The sequence below is a fragment of the Cardiocondyla obscurior genome, linkage group LG01 (genome assembly GCF_019399895.1).
Source record: "Cardiocondyla obscurior isolate alpha-2009 linkage group LG01, Cobs3.1, whole genome shotgun sequence".
NCBI lineage: Eukaryota > Metazoa > Arthropoda > Insecta > Hymenoptera > Formicidae > Cardiocondyla > Cardiocondyla obscurior.
In genome coordinates, this window is record NC_091864.1 from 11,404,125 (window position 1) to 11,422,648 (window position 18,524).

The 18,524-nt window shown below is 39.9% G+C and overlaps 4 protein-coding genes and 1 non-coding gene across 9 annotated transcripts; 2 read left to right on the plus strand and 3 right to left on the minus strand.

The window, feature by feature from the left end:
• Positions 1 to 73: 73 nt before the first annotated feature.
• Positions 74 to 3,022, plus strand: Pez (protein tyrosine phosphatase non-receptor pez). Its single transcript, XM_070655061.1, has 7 exons — positions 74 to 319; positions 657 to 1,022; positions 1,103 to 1,271; positions 1,345 to 1,506; positions 1,567 to 1,655; positions 1,742 to 1,934; positions 2,032 to 3,022. The coding sequence occupies exons 2-7, from the start codon at positions 676 to 678 to the stop codon at positions 2,359 to 2,361; spliced, it is 1,290 nt and encodes a 429-aa protein (XP_070511162.1). The 5' UTR covers positions 74 to 319; positions 657 to 675; the 3' UTR covers positions 2,362 to 3,022.
• Positions 3,008 to 4,055, minus strand: Uros1 (Uroporphyrinogen III synthase 1). The gene is made up of 2 exons (XM_070655197.1): positions 3,710 to 4,055; positions 3,008 to 3,644 (listed from the first exon to the last, which is right to left on the minus strand). Exons 1-2 carry the CDS (start codon positions 3,939 to 3,941, stop codon positions 3,040 to 3,042), a joined length of 837 nt encoding a protein of 278 aa, XP_070511298.1. The 5' UTR covers positions 3,942 to 4,055; the 3' UTR covers positions 3,008 to 3,039.
• A 119-nt stretch (positions 4,056 to 4,174) lies between these two features.
• Rpl17 (ribosomal protein L17) lies at positions 4,175 to 5,469 on the plus strand. Its single transcript, XM_070655378.1, has 5 exons — positions 4,175 to 4,205; positions 4,477 to 4,563; positions 4,664 to 4,823; positions 5,019 to 5,189; positions 5,276 to 5,469. The coding sequence occupies exons 2-5, from the start codon at positions 4,483 to 4,485 to the stop codon at positions 5,419 to 5,421; spliced, it is 558 nt and encodes a 185-aa protein (XP_070511479.1). The 5' UTR covers positions 4,175 to 4,205; positions 4,477 to 4,482; the 3' UTR covers positions 5,422 to 5,469.
• A 338-nt stretch (positions 5,470 to 5,807) lies between these two features.
• On the minus strand, positions 5,808 to 18,227 carry LOC139101655 (synaptic vesicle glycoprotein 2B). Of its 5 annotated transcripts, XM_070654999.1 has the most exons (11): positions 12,757 to 15,245; positions 12,430 to 12,533; positions 8,717 to 8,946; positions 8,582 to 8,641; positions 8,405 to 8,488; positions 8,014 to 8,338; positions 7,793 to 7,914; positions 7,474 to 7,712; positions 6,897 to 7,341; positions 6,495 to 6,782; positions 5,808 to 6,420 (listed from the first exon to the last, which is right to left on the minus strand). In XM_070654999.1, the coding sequence occupies exons 3-11, from the start codon at positions 8,751 to 8,753 to the stop codon at positions 6,365 to 6,367; spliced, it is 1,656 nt and encodes a 551-aa protein (XP_070511100.1). In that variant the 5' UTR covers positions 8,754 to 8,946; positions 12,430 to 12,533; positions 12,757 to 15,245; the 3' UTR covers positions 5,808 to 6,364. The 5 variants fall into 5 exon arrangements, with proteins under 5 accessions (XP_070511100.1, XP_070511114.1, XP_070511092.1 ...); XM_070655013.1 differs by lacking the exons at positions 12,430 to 12,533; positions 12,757 to 15,245 and adding an exon at positions 18,018 to 18,227; XM_070654991.1 differs by lacking the exon at positions 12,430 to 12,533 and having other exon boundaries at positions 14,155 to 15,245.
• On the minus strand, positions 10,232 to 10,304 carry Trnar-ucg (transfer RNA arginine (anticodon UCG)). Its single transcript has one exon. It is a non-coding gene; the product is annotated as a tRNA-Arg (tRNA).
• Positions 18,228 to 18,524: the final 297 nt, after the last annotated feature.

Consider the following 18,524-nt stretch of genomic DNA (forward strand, 5'->3'; position numbering starts at 1 on the left):
TCGCGCTGAGAGGATATACAGAGTATACACAGCCGGAGTCCGGAGTCCGGAGCAGATAGAGAACTATACTGGGAACTGGGAAGGCGGCTCTCTCGTCGACGGCGAGTCGTATCAAAAAAAGCGGAAAGTGGATTGCGAGATAGAACGATATTTTAAAAGGAATTCGATGTCCGTCGCCTGATACCGGACTGATATAGATCGTCGATGACGGTGCTCCGAATTATCAAAATGCGCACGTCTATCTCGTGCGTCGTGACGCGCTCGCCGAGCGATGTTTACACAGAGGACTGATGAGTGTTACGGTATTTTAAGACATCGGGTGAGTGCGCACACAGCTCAAAATATATATTATCTTAACTTGTCAATATATCGCCAATCTGTTATTGCGATCTCTTATCAAGAATCGGGACGATAACGTCATTTTGCAGTACTGCAATCTAACAATCTATTTGATAAAATTGTAAATTTTTAAAGTTTCTAACCTACAAAATGTTAATCGTATTTATAAAAAAAAAAAAAAACCGGATGTGGAAAGATATATAAAGAGAAATATTCGGTTGGCGACACATTACAAACCTTTGTAATAAAAAGCTATTTGCAACCTAGATTCTCTTTTAGTTCGCGCGCTACATTTTTATTTGCAATATTCTTTTCAGCTATTTTGCAACAGTGAAAATGCCATTCAAATTCCATTTGAAAAAAAGCAGGCAGTACAACGTTGTGTCCAAGAATCAGTACGTAATTTGTGTGCAATTGTTAGATGCCACTTCAATAGAATGCACTCTAAGTATCGACAGTATTGGCCAAGAGTGCTTGGACAATGTGACACAACGCTTAGTATTGGGCCAGCCTGAATATTTTAGCTTGCGCTATATTTGCCGCAGCACGTCATCCCTTCGATGGATAGACATGGACAAGCCTTTAAAAAGGCAGCTCGAAAAGGATGCTAAAAGCTTTACTCTTTATTTAAGAGTCATGTACTACATTGTGGATGCACAACTAATTCAAGATGAAATGACAAGGTTGATTTTACTTTAGTAATTAACAATACTAATGTTTAAAAAATTGTAAATTTAATTTTGTACATTTTTTTTTTTTGCAGATTTCATTATTACCTTCAACTAAAAAATGACGTGCTTGAGAACAAAATACATTGTAATTATAGACAAGCTTGCATATTGGCGAGCTATTCTATGCAGGCTGAATTCGGCAATTATAGTCCAGAGAGGCACACTCTGGAATATCTCCAGCAGTGCACTTTCTTCCCAAATGTAATGCCTATTGTTAAATCTGTGTTACTTACAATAACTACAAATGTATAAATATAAGTTTATATTTCGGCAGGATGTAGGCAAAACAGACCCAAGTGGACAAGACTCACTGTTACATACAGCAATATGTCAGTATAAGGGTCTTATTAATATGACACAAGCTACTGCAGAAGAATTATACATCTCAATTGCTATGCAATTGGAGGGATATGGTACTGAAACGTTTACTGCCAAGGTAAATAACACGATCATTTGTATTGCTTTGTATATTTCAATTGTAAAATATATGTTTCAGGATAACAGTAATAATAAAGTTATACTTGGAATTTCTATCAATGGAATTATGGTAGCTTACCCCAATACTCAAGCAACACAATTTTACAGGTTATTATTTATTTTATGCAATTTATAAAACATGCGTTAAACGTTATTGCAGCGTGCTCAAAAATTAATAAATTAATATTTTTTAGGTGGAAAGATATCAGTAATGTCATAAATCAAAAGAAAACGTTTAGAATAGAATATAAGCTAGAAGACGCGAAACAATTTGTATTTACCGAGTCGCGTGAAGCGAAATATATATGGAGACTGTGTATAGCTCAACATTTATTTTACATACAGTATCAGGAACGCCGCCCACAAGAAAGATCCAGTGGCTGTTGTGTGCGTAAATTAGTACTTTTTTTTCGTTATTTTCACGAGTTAAAATATACATGTGCAACATTTTACGTAATTATGAATTGTTGATATATTATTTCAGGATAATGATACAAACGATTCTAGTGAACAAGCGGTGTCCGTGCATTCTGATAACTACGGACATCGAACTTCAGACACGCATACACGATGGACAAGCTATAATGATCTTTCAATACCGTCACCATGTCCTGTTGTATCTGTTTCGTCAACTGATATAAATAGTTTGCAAGCGTTATTGCCATCGTATAGACCAGCGCCCGATTATGAAACGGCGATCCAAATGAAATATAACAATGGTGGAAATGCTCCTCAGCCTTATTATGCAAATCAGTCCGCAATAGTTGGCTCAGATATTTCGTGCCTTCTGGGAGTTAATCGCAATAGGTATTAAACTTAACAAATAAATACAAAATTGCCTAATATCAAAAATTTTACTGTATTTGTGATAAAATTTAAATTATATAAAACATAAAAACCGAAAAAGGATTATATATTATATATAATTCATAAATATTGCACAAGAAATATTTATAATTATATATAAATATATTTTTTATGTAGATATATTTATAAATTAGACAACATATGTATTAAATATACATATAAAAAAATATATTTTAGATTATTTTGTTTGAAATAATTTCTAAAAATATCGTAACATTTTATTCATAAATATCTCATATTGTTATTATTATTAACAATATGTATGTACAAATTTACAAACGGCATCTTTTTTTTTTTATCAACGCGAGTATTATGTTGTTCCCTTCTAAATGAAGACTATGATATAATATTCAGACGACAATCTCAGTCGAAATTATAATTATGGGAACACATACACATACTCGTGTATTCTTATATGTATATACATATCTATTTTCATAGCTCTCTAAAATTTTATTTAGACATTATTTACTGAATTATTGTTAATAAACTCATATGAACTGAAAAAAGATTTATGTTATTATAAAATAAAATAATTTGAAATATCTATGCGGTAAAACATATGTATTGCGAATATCAAAATATTAAAAATGTAAGTTATACTAGTCCATCTGTTTTATGAATTTTAGGTTAAATTTTCTGTAGATTCACTAACTGTGATCGCATGCATCAAAGCTGCAGGTTCAGGCTTATCTGCAGTGGCAAACACACTAAAACCTGAGTTAATTAACGCATCTTTTGTTACAGGTCCTATCGCTATCGCTTTTATATCTTTGATATTTTTTTTACAAGAACTCCTCAGTTGATCTTTAATATATTTTACTGTAGATGGACTAAAAAAGACAAACGTACTAGATTTTTCAAGCATCTTTGGCAACTCATGTTCAAGCGTTTCGCTCTCTAATGTTTTATAAACTACAATTTTTTTTATTAAAATTCCACTATCTCCGATAATAGACGATATAGTATCACGCGCTATTTCGCTACATGGATATAATAGTGGTTTCGAATCTTTCTTTGTGTCGAGAACAATTTTCTCGGCAAGTCGTTTTGAGTTGCCAGACTGACTGCCTATACAATGTTGCAAGTTAAGTTGACTTCTTGCAAGAGAATCTGTTGCAGGTCCCACACAGTACGCTGGCATCTGTTTCCACTGGTCCAGAATACTGGCATCTTTTCTCGCGGCCAGTGCAACGGCTTCGACTGTACGAGGACTTGTCAATATTAAACCTACAATTGATGTGCAGATGACATGGAAAATTAATTAAACTGTAAGTAAAATAATATGAAATTACCACTGTATCTATCAACTGCTGACAAACACTCTTGCAATTGAGAGATATTTATAAATTCGAATCTCAAAGTTTGTAAACATTCGCAAGTGTAGCCAGCTGATTCCAATGTTTCAATGTACGTCTCCTGTCTGTCACTCTTTTCAGACAATCCTTTACATAACACCACTATTTTGTCCTCACCTCTAGCCATTACATCAACAGAAGTTTTGCAATTCAACGAATTGAATTTCATGCACGACAAGGAAGGAAATATATATTATAATTATTTACTGTATAATTCTCAATATAGTTGAGGATTTATTTAAAATTAAAAACGTGAATAATTGTAAAGTTACATTAGCTGGCTGACGTATCGATCGAGTTTATTCGATAAGATTGCAATCGTGCTCAGTGCATTGGTTGACTTACGTTGGCAGCAATTGGCGGCCCTGCGCATCGCAGGAAGTAGAGTACTAGTGAGGTATTGCCTTTTCCTTTAAAATCGTGGTGTTGAAAGGTATGTACGAAGCAGCTTGTCGTGTTTCTCAAATCTGTTCGCATCTGTCTCGCCGTCGCGGCATTCGTTTCACAAGAGATAATTTCTCGAGGACGAAGTTTTGCGGCGCGATGTTGATGCGAAAAATGTCGCGCCCACTCGCGACAACTGCCATAAAAGCGCGTGAGAAACTCGACGTGACGCGAACGGATCGGTGGCCGTTGCTGGCCATCACGTTGACGGCTCAAGGGGTATCCGAGAAGATTTGTGATTAATTTGTCTGTATTTTCAGGACATAATGGGTCGCTACTCCCACGAGCCGGTCAATCAGACCAAGTCGTGTAAGGCACGCGGCTCCAATCTTCGCGTGCACTTCAAGGTAAATACGCCGCATTCCCTAACCTCAAACACGATACTTCCTTCCAAAAATGTTTACACAGGTTTATGCAGTACGATCGATCTCTTTTCTTCTGTTATAGAACACTCATGAGACTGCACGTGCTGTCAAAAGTATGACTCTGCGGAGGGCGCAGAAGTATCTAAAAAACGTCGTCGAACACAAGGAATGCGTTCCTTTCCGTCGATTCAACGGTGGTGTCGGCAGGTGCGCTCAAGCCAAACAATTTGGCACCACGCAAGGTATTTTAGTATATTATTATAATGCATATGTTGTATTTAGGTCAATTTGTGGAAATACAATTGCTTCGAGTTATTAAAAAATTAAATAAAATTTAACTTAATTTTTGGTAAATGTTCTAATTATTTTATTTCTGTTCTAATTATTTTGGTAGTTGTTCTAATTATATTATTGCATTCTAATTATTTAATTTTTAGGTCGTTGGCCTAAAAAGTCTGCAGAATTTCTGCTGCAACTTTTGAAAAATGCCGAAAGTAATGCAGATTACAAGGGACTTGATGTTGATCGTCTTGTGATTGAGCATATTCAGGTGAATCATGCACCTTGCCTTCGAAGAAGAACATACAGAGCTCATGGTCGCATAAATCGTAAGTGTTCATAACTTTAATAGGTTAGGTATTAAACTAATATTTTACATCAAATAATCAGATACTCAAACTTTTAATTCTTACAGCTTATATGAGCTCGCCTTGTCACATTGAGGTGATATTAACGGAGAAAGAAGACGTTGTGGCAAAAGCCACAGAGGAAGAACCATCGAAAAAGAAACTTAGCAAGAAAAAGCTTGCTAGACAAAAGGAAAAGATGATGAGGGAATAATTTCGTACTTTATTTGGATGTATACCGTGAATAAACCATAAAAATGAAGATTCCTTGGTCCTTACTCCGCTTTCATGTTCCATCTTGAACGTCAACAGTCCAACACACTAAAACATGTACAAGAAATACGGATTCCTCGAAACGGGTATTATCTATTTTATACTTTTTTTTTATTCACAGTCTTTAATTTCTTAATTAATTTTATAAAACTGAAATTACATAGAATAAAAATCGGAATTAATCGATTTTTACTGATTTGTCGAGATCCGCCGACTACGAATCGACTGTTTTTAAATAAAAAATTATGTGTTACTTCTATTAACTGTATTACAAATTTTATGAATTTGGATAAATTCTAGTATAAGGATAGAAAAAATTATCAAAAGTTTCGAGAAATATTGCTTTCGTTTAATTTCTTTTTACATCAGTATATCAAGTTACGTCTGTTGCGACATTAAAGATAACAAATCTGTTCGATCTCGATTTTTAATCGAGAATCGTGGAGGATAAGAAAATATTTATTTGTTACATTGTCGCAATTAGTTCAAGAATTTAATTATTTAAATACTGCGATTAATGTCAGTATATGTATAAAATTCGTCTAAGGCACCTAATTTATGTGTGTATCTTGTATCAAACTAGATCTTAGGTTCGTTTTTATTTTCATCGTCGTCATTTCCGCTAAACTTCTCGCTACAACGTTCTATGCTTTTTTTTTCTTTCCTATAATAGGGATTATTATAAACAGCAGAGATTCTAGTTTCCTACTTGCAAAATGAAAATAATTTCGAGCTTTAATTTCTCTTTGCAACGCTATTATGTAATCGCTACTGTGCGTCGCGTAATACTCGGAATTCCAAGATTCAACGACACTTGTGTACTTTACAGAAGAATATAAATGATTGATAGACGGTTGTCCGATTGAGATGAACTTCCACTGAGGTCAGGAAAGTGGTTCGCGCGTTGTGTTCGGTAGGAATAAACACAGCAAGCCTCCTCCTACAAAATGAGATATACAAGGTGAGAAAGTTACGAAATTTAAAAAAAAAGAAATGGAAAAGAAATAAACTTACCGATTAGAAGAGCAGCCACTATGAATGTCGGTGCTGGACAATACATATCCAGCAGTTGGGCTATGACAATATTACCAATTATCCCGCCAAGGCGGGCGGCGACCATCGATATGGCGATCCCGGTTGCACGCAGCTGCGTCGGAAACACCTCGGTGATGAGACAGTCCAGCGCTGCATTACCGCAACTTATCGCGCCGCTGAAGATAGCCGACACGGTTAAATTCTGATATTTGTTATACACGAAGTATAACCCGATTGAGCACAACCCCGATGAAAACGTGCTGAACACTAAAAAGAAATACACGCGTATATAACGTGAAGCGATAAAGCAGTAAAAATGGTGCACTCCATATTTCGTTGTAATATTTTTTTCCTCGATTACTTTTGCAGCGAAATAAATACCTAGAAAAAATTTACGCCCAAGTCGATCCATTCCTAAAACAGCGATGATATTTGCAGGGATGGCAGATGCTACCGTGATAAGAGACTCCATGAAGACGGACGCCCCGATTTTGTCGGTGCAAACGTTCTCGTCGCTGTGCGAGCCCTTGTTAACGACGTAATCGGTGACCTGGCAGATCGAGGCCACCACGCCCGGCTGATCGCGATGGAACTCGTCGAAACGGTTAAACAGCTCCGGGAACCACATCATCAGACCGTAGTAGCCGATGTGAAAGGTAAAGTTAATAACGATTGATATTATTGTGAAGCGAAGGATGGGAGTTATGAATAGTTGTCTACTGTTTTCCACGATGTCACCCAACATAGTCTTGCACTTGCTCTTCTCTTCGACCTCGGCTTTCACCGAGTTCGATTCATGAAAGTCGTCGAGGATCAATTCTTTTACCTGTGCGACAAATTATTTTTGAATTGCATTTATATTCAAACAAAAATATATTTTTATTTATAATTAATTACAAACTGACACGTTTCAATATTATTTTAATAAAATAAAAAATGCTGATTAAAGCATAATTACCGTGTAAGATTCGCGCGGCTTGCCGGTATTGATGACATATATCTTACGAAAGATTTCGAGCGCCTCCTCGTATTTTCCGGAAGACAGAAGATACTTGGGGGACTCGGGGAGTAGCAGAAGCAACCCCGTTACGACGAACGATGGAATAGCGCAGATCAGCAAGAAAATTCGCCAGGAGTTGTACGTGAACGTCGAGCTCGTGAAACCCATTTCTCTAGGAATGATCAACCACGCCAATCCTGTCGATAAAAAGATAGAGAAATCGCGAACGTCGTATCGTAAACGAGGGGGGTGCGAAGTACAAAAAAAATTTTCTTACCGGCCACGAAAAGGTTCCCCAGTGTCCAGAAGGCCGCCATAAACGATAACATAGAGCCACGCTTGGACTTCGGCTGAAATTCAGCGAAGTACGACCAGATGACCGGTCCGCTGCCTCCTAGCCTGGAACGTCACTAAATTATTCAACCTTTTCGTTGCTGAGCGTGCACACATTGCGTGGCTACATTGCCGCTGGTTGCGATTGCGCGCTCGGATACTTACGCCGCGCCGTTCAGGAAACGGAACAGCATGAAGAGCTCGTATGTCTGGCTGAAGCTGGAGGCGACGATGCACAGAGCGTTCATGAAGGAGATGGCGATCAGGACCTTCCGACGACCGAGGGCGTCCGCGATGGAGCCCCAGGCGTACGCCCCGGCCATCATCCCGATGAAGATAATCGAGTTGAGCCATCCCTTCGCTTGAGTATCGAGTTTCAGATCACATTGCGCACTCGGCAGGATGAAGGACATGGAGATCACGTCCATCTCCTCGCTCGTGCTGACGAAACCGCACACAGCGAGCAGGAAGTAGTGAAACTTGCCATATTCTGTGAAACGATTGTAAAGCGACATTAAGAGAAACGCTTCAATGTGTACGCACGAGATGAACTTACCGCTTAATTCAATGGCCTTTTCAAAATCGGCTTGAACATAGGATCCTTTTTCTGGATCGAGTGCTTTGCCCTTTAATCCGATACCTGACAACGAAACGGAATTAAGAAGTCAAGACGAAGGAGAGTCGGCGCGATTACACGACGAGGAGACTAACTTATTTTAAAATTTATACCTACAGGCAAGTTCGAGTTCCTTGGAACCGCAACCGTTTAGCCGCTCGTCTTTTACATCACACTCTGCAAAATTGAGATCGTTAAGAATTGGAACGCAAGCCATCGGAGGAAGGTCTAAGATCTTAGAACCGCACGTACTGATATTGCGCTTTGTGCCGGGTTCACCTTCTACCATTCTACGATGTCGGCACGTGTGGGTGAAGCTGCCTTGGTTAAAAAATCAGATGTCGAGCCTCTGCGTTCGACGGCAGGCTTTGTCAAATGTCAGGCCGGTGTGATCGAAGAGTGGCTCCGGGTGAAGTCTTTCTGCTGAATCTGCGCTGATCTGCTGCACGTCGGCGGGGCTGGGTTTTGCGTTCGCTCGTGAACTGAAACAGATCGTAGAGCGATTAAAGTCTTCCGGGGCGGGAGAACAGTTTTCTTCTATTCTGCAAAAAAAAAAGAATTTTGTTTTTAATTTTTTTATTGACACTTATGTCAGCACTACGTGTCGGTTCTAACGGGTTTACTCGCAATGGAGCTCGGTGAGGCGCGGACGAAATTATACGAATTCATCTAACAACGTCGAGTGTGTGTGATGCAATATTCGTAAAGTACTAGTTGTTAGTTCGACACACCAGTGGGTCGACATTCCCGTGTCTAAGCCCGTAATTTCGCGACGAGGCGACGTCGCGTGTTGTCCGTGCGCGCGAATTCGCGAGCGAGATCAGCCTCGAACGAAATTGGATTAATCAGGGAAAATAGAACCTCGGTGAATCCGAACGGTGACCTAGCCGTGGATCTACGAATGTGCGACTGTCCCCGGGACCAATGGCTGCCTCTTGATCCCACAGCCTCCTTCCTAATGACAACATTATCAAATAAATCCCCGTACGAGTCGCACATTCGTGACTCCAAGTAACGCTACATTTTTCCCCTGAACGTGTCATCGAGTCGCATATTATCAAAGCCGACGAGCAACTCGGCGTTATTTTGCATCACATCTAAATCATTTGCATTATTTCTCACTTCTCGCTCTCGCTGATCGCGCGATACGCTATTACGAATAATATTACATATTCGAAGACAATTATCGTCTTTAAAGCCGCACTTCGAGTGTCCTTGATGCTTAAGAGAGAGAAAAAAAAAAAGAAAAACATCTAACGCATTTTAAATTTGCGCCGTTTCGCGATCGCTTGAATTATTACAAGTTCCCACAATTCTATTATGATCGAGCGTTACAAGCGATCGCACGTAACATCTCTCGCTCGCTAATGTTTGCTCGGTACACATTGTCAGGTATCAGTGGCAGTTATTAGTTATTATTATTATTAATTTTCAGTTATTATTATTATTAGTTATTAGTTATCGATAAAATGATTATAGCGAACTGGGCGCTGTAAATTTCGGTCGAGTCACAATTAAAGAGACGATAAAAGAGTAAAGTTGCGAAAGATAATTCGAGACGATGACATTAATTTCGTGTTTACGACGAGGTCAATTACAGTAATAGCAAGTACGGTTGCTTTGTTTGAAAAAAACGAAAAACACGGGCCCATCAAAGCACGTGTCAGAAATGCAAAAAGTAAAAGAAAATGTCGACAATTTTGACTATTCGACATGCTGGCAGACAGTGATATCTAACCCGAGATTGCAGGAAAAAAAAGAGGACATTGACCGTGACAGGACTCGAACCTGCAATCTTCGGATCCGAAGTCCGACGCCTTATCCGTTAGGCCACACGGTCACGTTGAAGGGTTGTTTCTCAGGGCGAGTATTTCAACGCACCAGAGCCATTTCAACCCTTCGCCGTGATCGACTTAGTTCGAACGATCAGGAAAAGTTAATGCTTGAATTTTTGGAGGTAAAATTTTTTACTTAACGAATGGTAAATGAATACAAGGCCAAAAAGAAGTATCACTCGGTGGTAACGATAATGTACGCATTATAAGCAAATATCTTATATATGGAGAAATTAATTTCTAAAAAATATGTATTATTCTCGTATATGTTTCGTTGAAAAATTTAATGCGCTTTATTTTTTTTTATTTTTTATTTTTTTATGTAATATTGTATGTTTCTAATGACTATAAAGGAATTACATTTACTTGAGGGAGGGAGGGAAGGGGTTTAGCTGACCTTTATACTAGCGATTCCAAAAACAGAGGAACTCAACGACATAATTGCGAAGGAGGCGTTTCACGGTTTAACGTTAGTTCTAGAAAATGACACGACATCCTGACTCGCTAATGAACGAACATCACGCGCATCCCTTCGCGACGTTTTGCCGCGACACAGAACCGTTTCCGCCGTGATTAAAATTGGCTGTTTGCGAGCACGATCATTAAGGCCGCGTACGAAGCCTCGGATTTTACAAAATCAACCGCTTTTTAAAACAAATTAATATGCTCAGTAAACAGAATGTTCCTGAGAATTTTTTTTTTTTGCAATAATCACATGACAAGGTTGTGCAATTATTATAATTACTTACTTTAATATTAATCGTTATCAGAAACGACGGAATTGCGGAAATATAATTTACATTTGATTGAAAAATAAAAATATACACGCACGGAAATCGTCAAACCAAATGTTCTTTTAATGATAGGCGATTAATCCCAAAACTTTTTAATGATGCAATTAGCGAATCACTGATAGACGTTTTCACTGATTGATATTTATGGAGTGATATTTCTTACATAAATTGAAAAATTGCAAATGCGAATTATCTCAGAAACTGTTATCAGTTTCCATATTATTTATGAACCATTAGTAGTCAGGTAAAATGTATTTCTGTCATTAAGTACTTTTTTGTTTGAATTAAATAATTTACCTTTAAATTATTATTGCGGTATAATGACGAGTAATGCGTACGTTGACAAAGCGTTTAAATAATCAATTAGTAAAATGACCAAAAAGCGGAAAAAGAGGTCACTTGTGCATGACGAAATATTCTCGCGCCAACAAAATGTTTAATTAACATTAAAACGATACATATGCGAAAGAAATGAGATCACTGCAAGGTGTTATGAAGAAATACCTCAGCGCGACATTACAATTCATTAATTGGATTTATTTTAAACTATTTTTGGGTTGTGCTCTCACGACAGAAACAATAGTCGTAACGTCAAAAATTTTTTTTTATGCTGCTTATATATTTATATTGCAAATATGTCGAGATCTCTAATTTTACGTATTACTAAATATATGAATTTGCGTTAGTATTTTTGTTACATTATGCATATGGTTTCTCCTATCTGTGTACAAGCGCTTTTCTAACATTCCAGGGTTTTTTTCTGTAATTACTTGTTTGATAAAGTCTTATCTGTGTCTATGACACATACAACTGATATTGCACACGAATTATTGAAAATGCAAGAGACGGAAGAGGAGATGTAAAAAAATATGTCATATTTTGTTTGAGGAAAAAAAAAAAGAAAAATGTTTTCTCGTCTTAATCGTAAACTCTAAAAAGAAAACTTGGAATATGAAAAATAATTTGGCACACATTAGATTTAGGAAAACGTATGTTTTTTTTCATATTTAAAATAATTATTTTTTTAACTTTTAGTTATTTAAAAAAGCAAATTGTGTCCCGATTATATTTTGCATCAACGTTTTTGAGCTTCTAGCTAATGATACTAATTTTTAATGCTAACTCGCGAAACAGGGTCTCCTGTGGAGAGCAAGAATTGAGTATTGATGAACGTATTCATATTAAAGAATGCTGCACCGAATAATCAAGTAATTCGCAATTATCATTAATTTAAATTAAAAATGCGATCCGTAATCTTATATTAATTGATGATCGATGAAAAGAAGCGCGGAAAAATGTATGTTTTCTTGGTGTTATTTCGAAGTAAAGTACATACCGCGTCAATGTTGAATCCACGATATGTATGTGGTAATGTAGCAGTCACTTACGATTTTGTAAATTTCTGTTGTCTCTTCAACGCTTTTACCAATCGTATCACAACTAAAACATTTCAATATTCTTAGCAATGCATTACGGTGCACCTTTACTTTTCCCCAAGTAATTTCACGAAATTTATCATTATCGAAAATTGTAATTACAATCTACCGACAAATATTTTGAAACGTATAAGTGTTTTCACGTGACATGGGCACGTTATTGCGACAGGCTTTTACAACGGTTCTCACGACAATATTTTCGACGTGTTTCTGAATTAGTAACACACCTGGCTGCATCTGCAAGACGTGAGATGTGCACGTGAAGCCACCGAGAGCACGGGATCTCGATGCTAATTCAATATTCGCCGTTCCTAGTCAGCTAGTGTCAAGCGCGAGATAAACCGCAAATCGGCAAATGACGTTTGACCCGCGATGCTCGCGAACGAAATGAGCCCCAGAGAGCTGAAACGCCAAAGGAGAACTACCTGCTATCTCCCACTAATATGAACCAATATACCCGACGGCAATGGTCATCGTTTACGATTGCGTTACACTGGAGGGGCAGACGTTGCACGTACGTGTAAGGATGAGCGATTTTTTCGCGGGAGCTCGGAGTTTTGGTAACTTTTCTCGCGCGAGCGATTATCATTTGCGACATCAATATCGCCGCAATTGCCGGCCGAGGCATTGCGCTTAAAGCAATAAAGACCAAGTGAAATCAACGCACACGAGCCACGACGGCCGTACCGACCTCGCCGTGACTAGAGCAAGGATCACTACTCCTCGGTGAGATCGAAGGTTATCAATAAAATACCGGATGTCGCACGATCCGATATCTACAGGATCAAGGCATCCGAGTAGAAAAATAAGAAAATGGAAAATTGTGGTCGGTGTCACAAAAGTAATTAACGCTAACGCGCGTATAAGCGATCGAACAAATTATTGTCGCGAGCCAACCCTCGGAGCGATATCGAGATCCCCGGAAAGCGGTTTCAACCAGTTACGTAAACCCCGAGGAATCAGCGTGACAGCGGTTTCAACCGGTTACTACTTAAAGAAATGAATCGTTCACATTGCCGCCCCCGGAGTAGCGAATCACATGACGCGATCTTTCGGCGCCGCGGCCTTTGTTTGATGAACATTTTTAGATTTTCACGCTAAACAAGAGGTTTTTATCTGGGAACTAATTAGAAATAAATAAGGTAACAAGGATCGTTAATATTTTCACGATTCGTCTGACAGCTTGTTGATTTAGCGGGTGAAGAACGACTTCACTGAAAAAGTGTATTCATCGCGTCTATTCTTGACTATTATGTCCCGACGTAGATTAGCGTTCTTCTAAATCGATTACGAATCGTACACACGACAAGAGCTCGGGGTATAAAGAGGTGCACCTGCATTTGATTTTGATAGAAAATTATAACGTTAAAAGGAAGCGAGGTATTTAAATTTGCATGATAATTTTTAGATAATAATTTTACACCGCAGTTTTCTTTCTAATTATAATAAAAGGAACCGTATAGGAAATGAGGATAGGAAATAAGTATAATTAAAAAATTATAATTTAAATACAAGAACTTCGCCGAGTTTTTGACTTCGCTGTCCGCTGATACTACTGTCGTGAACATGATATTCTAAAATTAATAATAACAACTTTTCAAGAACGAGATGAGAGTGAGACTTACGATTTAAGAAGTAGCCAAGCTTCCTGAAGTGTTCGCCCGAATTGGGGAACTACCAAAGTGATACGAGAAATCACAAAGCTTATATAGGATGGTGTTAAGACACTTCGGCATCCCCCACTCTGAACGCGACAGAATACATAGCGGAGTGATTTCTATCACGCGTAGTGTCATGCCATATCGCAAACAAGTAAAGAAAAGAGAACCAAGTTGGTCCTTTCTTCCAGGAAAAAAAAAAAAAAAAAAAAAAATGAGGGAGAGAATATTTGTTACAACAAATTCTTGTTCTACGTAAAGGTGAATTCGTAAACGAATTTGTCGAACTTCGCCGGACGATAAGATCCGATCCAAATTATCGGGCATCCCATGTAACATCGTTTTATCTCGCGTTCGTCCGTTTTCGTTCTGGTTGACGAAACGTGTGCTCCACGTGCGTGAACGCTCGTGCGTGACGGCCCGTGTTAACGCCTAATTTCACGTTTCCACTCTTTCGTCCTCTTGCGCAATCTTTACGTCTCCGCGAAGACATCTCGCGTTCGCGCGTCTTCTTGCGCAGCGACGCGCACATATTAACGCTATCGTTGTAACGCATGTACGTATTTCGCAACCCAATCGCGCCAATCGTTAAATTAACACTCGAGAAATTAGCGTCTTTATTCGCCGAATCTCTTTATTTAATTCGACGAGCGATTATACCGGCACCGAGACATATTATTGAGATAACGTGCGGCCGTTCTTCTTAAATTTCTGCTTAAAATTTCCGGTCCGGTACGACGGCACGAATCAACGGAGCAACGAGGAATATTGCGTGCTGAGGTTTTACATGCGCACAGTTTCTCACGGATTTGTTTGATGTAATGTGTTCATGGATATGTTCATTACCATTAAATGCACATTCGCGCGTGCATGGTGATGCCCACACGTTACGTTTTCGCGCCTCTCGTTTCTCGAGTAAATTACGCCGCCATTTCGTTTCGCGAGGCGCTAGAAATAGAAAGACTGAAATAAATCACTGATAACGCCCGACTAAGTGATCACACCGCGTTTACTCTGCGTGTCAGAGCCGCGTTAATTACTCCACATCATTTTACCTCACTTTTAGCCTCCGGCTTATTCAAGCGAGATGAATTTATTTATCGTTCGCGTTACAAAACTCTCATTGATAAAAACAATCATAAGAAGGCCGCGGGTCGGCAAACAGGATACTTTTTCCGAACGTGTTTTGGAATTTTTTTTACCTGTTATCTCGCTGAAATTATGTGGCGCCTAAAATACACGAGTACCAATTTACATCCGAATGGCGAAAGATATGACTTCTCATCTAAATGTCATTATTTTAGAAATTCATAAAAAAAAAAAATAAAAAAAAAGAAAAAAAACGTAGTTAACACATTGCGTGCGCAGTAGCAGCAGGCAATTAATCATCGGCGTTTACCGAGTTTAACGAGATGTATGTTGATACGAGAGACTCATGCCAAGGGAAATCGCTTTAATTATCCGAGTATTTGTCATAAGTCTTAAGTCGCCGAGAGTCTTACTGAACTTGTTAAACCGGAAAGGTTTCCATTTCTCGAAGTACTCTTCATTGTTACAATTGCAGTCGCGGACTCAGCGTTATTCCTTTATCACTCGATCTACGGTATTGTTACAATTTTATTTTATTTATTTTATTTTTTTTTTTAAGTCTTTCAGCACTCGTTTGGCGAAACAAAGATAGCGCCGTGCGAAAAATGCTCTTATCTCGAAAATTTCCAGACCGAAATTAAGTGCAGCTTCACCCGGCGAAGTACCGCTGGAAAATCACGTTTCACCGTTGTTTACCGTTGACGTCACCGTACCGATTGATATACGACGGCCGCGTAATTGATTATACATATATGTAATTGTGTCGTTCCTTGTCGCGAGAATCAACGTTCGCGCGTTAACCGCTATCCTTGCACCTGTTTCCTCTTAAAATCGTCGAGTCGTGCGATTCTCATACGGAATCGTTATTCACCGGCGCGCTGCGCGGAAAGATCGAATTTGCAATGTAAAGACGGTTATTTACCATGGCGTTATATAATAGATAGCGTATTATGTATGCGTGCAATCAGCAGCGTCTGTTCTCGTTGGCTGCACGCGTTCTTAAGGATGATGCGCGGCGTACAAGTGCGATGCGTACAGGTTGATACTTCCTGCTTAAAAGTACGCGGTGGAAGAGAGAAACGTAGCAGTGGCTTGACTTGAAAAAGAAGCTTGCCAAAAGTGAGCTTAAACGGTGCGAATCGTCGAAATATTAATTGTTGAAAAATGATTTTGACACCGTGGAAAAGAAATCGTGTTCAGCTGCATTCAGGTCTCCCATTCAATATTCAGTTCTTCTTTTCTTTTCTTTTTTTTTTTTTTTTTTTTTTTTTTAACAAAGCGATAAATTATCAGTTGCGTCATCGTTGCAATAAATATTGCAGCGACAGACAAACGGTGACATTTGCGATGAGTATCTCGTCTTCGCGAGAGTGGATGTTAATTAATTGTAGCGCTTATCACACGCTCTCCTATATCCGGATTGACCGGTGCGATCTGGATCAATGTGCGATCGAGCTCGATCACACGCCCGACGCGACTCTCCGATTAACCGCCTCGTCTCTCGTGAAACGAGGAGAGTCTTTCCTGTGGTAATATACCTCGCGCTCCGGTGTCAAGAAAAAGAAAAAAAAAAAGAAAATAAATAAAAAAAGACGCGCGTGTCGCGATAAAGACGGTCATATATCTGCCAGAGTATCCCGTCGGCGGAAGACGAGGCCGGAGATATCGGCGCCTCCGACGACGCTTTTAGCCGCGGTGAGAACGGAGCGCCTCCTCCTTCGCCGGGAGGAACGATCCGGTCGCGGATGATCGAAAACCGTCCACCGTAAATTTCCGTATTTCCCCGCGAGAACGCAGGCCAAATTATGCGCGCATATACGCTCGTACGCACAGCTCGTGCTGTGCGAATTAAGCGCGGTGACTCATCCGCTGAATGCTGACGTCACCGTTGGCGCGCTCGAGGGGCAATCAACCGGCAAGAGATGCAAAAACGTGTTGCGGATCGGGCGAGAGAGCGCCGCAGCGTAAAAGCGCTCGCGCCGTACCATCGCGTGGGCATCGGCGCTGCCGATCCGAGAGTGGGTGCAGGAAATTCCTGGTCACGGCGAAGAAGAGGCCGCGCTATCGCGCCCAGCCTCGCGGGCTCCACGGGAGCTCTGGAGGGAAATCGCCGGTACCCCGCCGCTCGTTGTACCACCGTCCCTTGTCCTCGGACTTTGTCCTCTAATTTGCCTGCCGATTTTTCACTTTCCGCGGACGTGGCTGAGCCGCGCTTCTAAGAGACACTCGGACCGTTTGACTTAGCGAATTTAACCGTCCATCTGGACCAGAACCACTGAATGAAGCAATTTTATTCCGTTTAGCGACAAGTACGACGTTATTAATATATTGTTGCTCGCGCCGCGGTCCATCGAGGGGAGAAGTATTCACCTTCTGTCGTAAAAGTAAAATTTACAACGAAGATTAAAAGAGCGCAGCTAGACGGTAATAAAAATCGACATAAAAGATATCTCCGAGGACTGAAAGTATCGCGGAAGTATTAACAGCGGAAAGAGTTTGTAATTAAGTTCGGCAAATGCCCGCCGTATTGTGTCTTTATCAAAAAAATTAATGAAGTCGATTTTTTTCAGGATCTCTAGAAGGATTTAATTAGCTCGACGTTCTCCCGGGGAAAAGAGTTGGCTCTTTCGTTCAAGGATCTATCTGTAAAATATGATTTAAAGCTCTCGGACGTCTCGAGCTTGTCGTGAGCAGGTTTTATTGCAAAGTGCTGGAGTTACGATGAAAAATGACGGACTCACCTAATCATAATATCTCGAAACGGGACGATGTCGAAGCAGCGGGAGCTCATTCAACGGTAAAAGAGGCACGAGTTGATCGGGCACGTCTCGTCCAACCGCGGTGGCCACTTCTACTTTCTACGATGGTGTCAAACACGCGCGACTTGACGACGCGTCCATAGAGACGTAACTAAATCACAGAGGGGTCAGTTCGCGGTGAGTATGTCTGCCAATCTTTCAGCAGGGTTAGTACTACCGCCGCATTCCAGGGACGTCGGAACCGGGTGGACTAAATCTCCTCCTACCTCGGCGCCTCGGCTGCAACTGAAAAATTTCCCGGCCTTCATTCACAGATCGCAATTGAAAAGCAAGGTGTTTCCCGAAGGGACGGCTCCCCACGGAAATAAATTGCATTTCGAGACGCGGGATGTGCAGACGAACGGTGAGAAAAGCGATCAAATCGAGGCGATCGGCTGAACCCGTCGGGAACGCTTGGTGTGCCGTCGACGGACTATTGGCGCGACGACT

Coding starts and splice junctions, on each gene's coding strand:
- Pez (XM_070655061.1), top strand. CDS start 676: ATGCCATTCAAATTCCATTTGAAAAAAAGCAGGCAGTACAACGTTGTG. Junction 1,507..1,566: donor CTGAAACGTTTACTGCCAAG/GTAAATAACACG, acceptor TATATGTTTCAG/GATAACAGTAATAATAAAGT. Junction 1,656..1,741: donor CAAGCAACACAATTTTACAG/GTTATTATTTAT, acceptor AATATTTTTTAG/GTGGAAAGATATCAGTAATG.
- Uros1 (XM_070655197.1), bottom strand. CDS start 3,941: ATGAAATTCAATTCGTTGAATTGCAAAACTTCTGTTGATGTAATGGCT. Junction 3,645..3,709: donor AGCAGTTGATAGATACAGTG/GTAATTTCATAT, acceptor CATCAATTGTAG/GTTTAATATTGACAAGTCCT.
- Rpl17 (XM_070655378.1), top strand. CDS start 4,483: ATGGGTCGCTACTCCCACGAGCCGGTCAATCAGACCAAGTCGTGTAAG. Junction 4,824..5,018: donor ACAATTTGGCACCACGCAAG/GTATTTTAGTAT, acceptor TTTAATTTTTAG/GTCGTTGGCCTAAAAAGTCT. Junction 5,190..5,275: donor AGCTCATGGTCGCATAAATC/GTAAGTGTTCAT, acceptor TAATTCTTACAG/CTTATATGAGCTCGCCTTGT.
- LOC139101655 (XM_070655013.1), bottom strand. CDS start 8,753: ATGGTAGAAGGTGAACCCGGCACAAAGCGCAATATCA. Junction 7,915..8,013: donor CGTTTCCTGAACGGCGCGGC/GTAAGTATCCGA, acceptor GTGACGTTCCAG/GCTAGGAGGCAGCGGACCGG. Junction 7,342..7,473: donor AGCCGCGCGAATCTTACACG/GTAATTATGCTT, acceptor TTTGTCGCACAG/GTAAAAGAATTGATCCTCGA.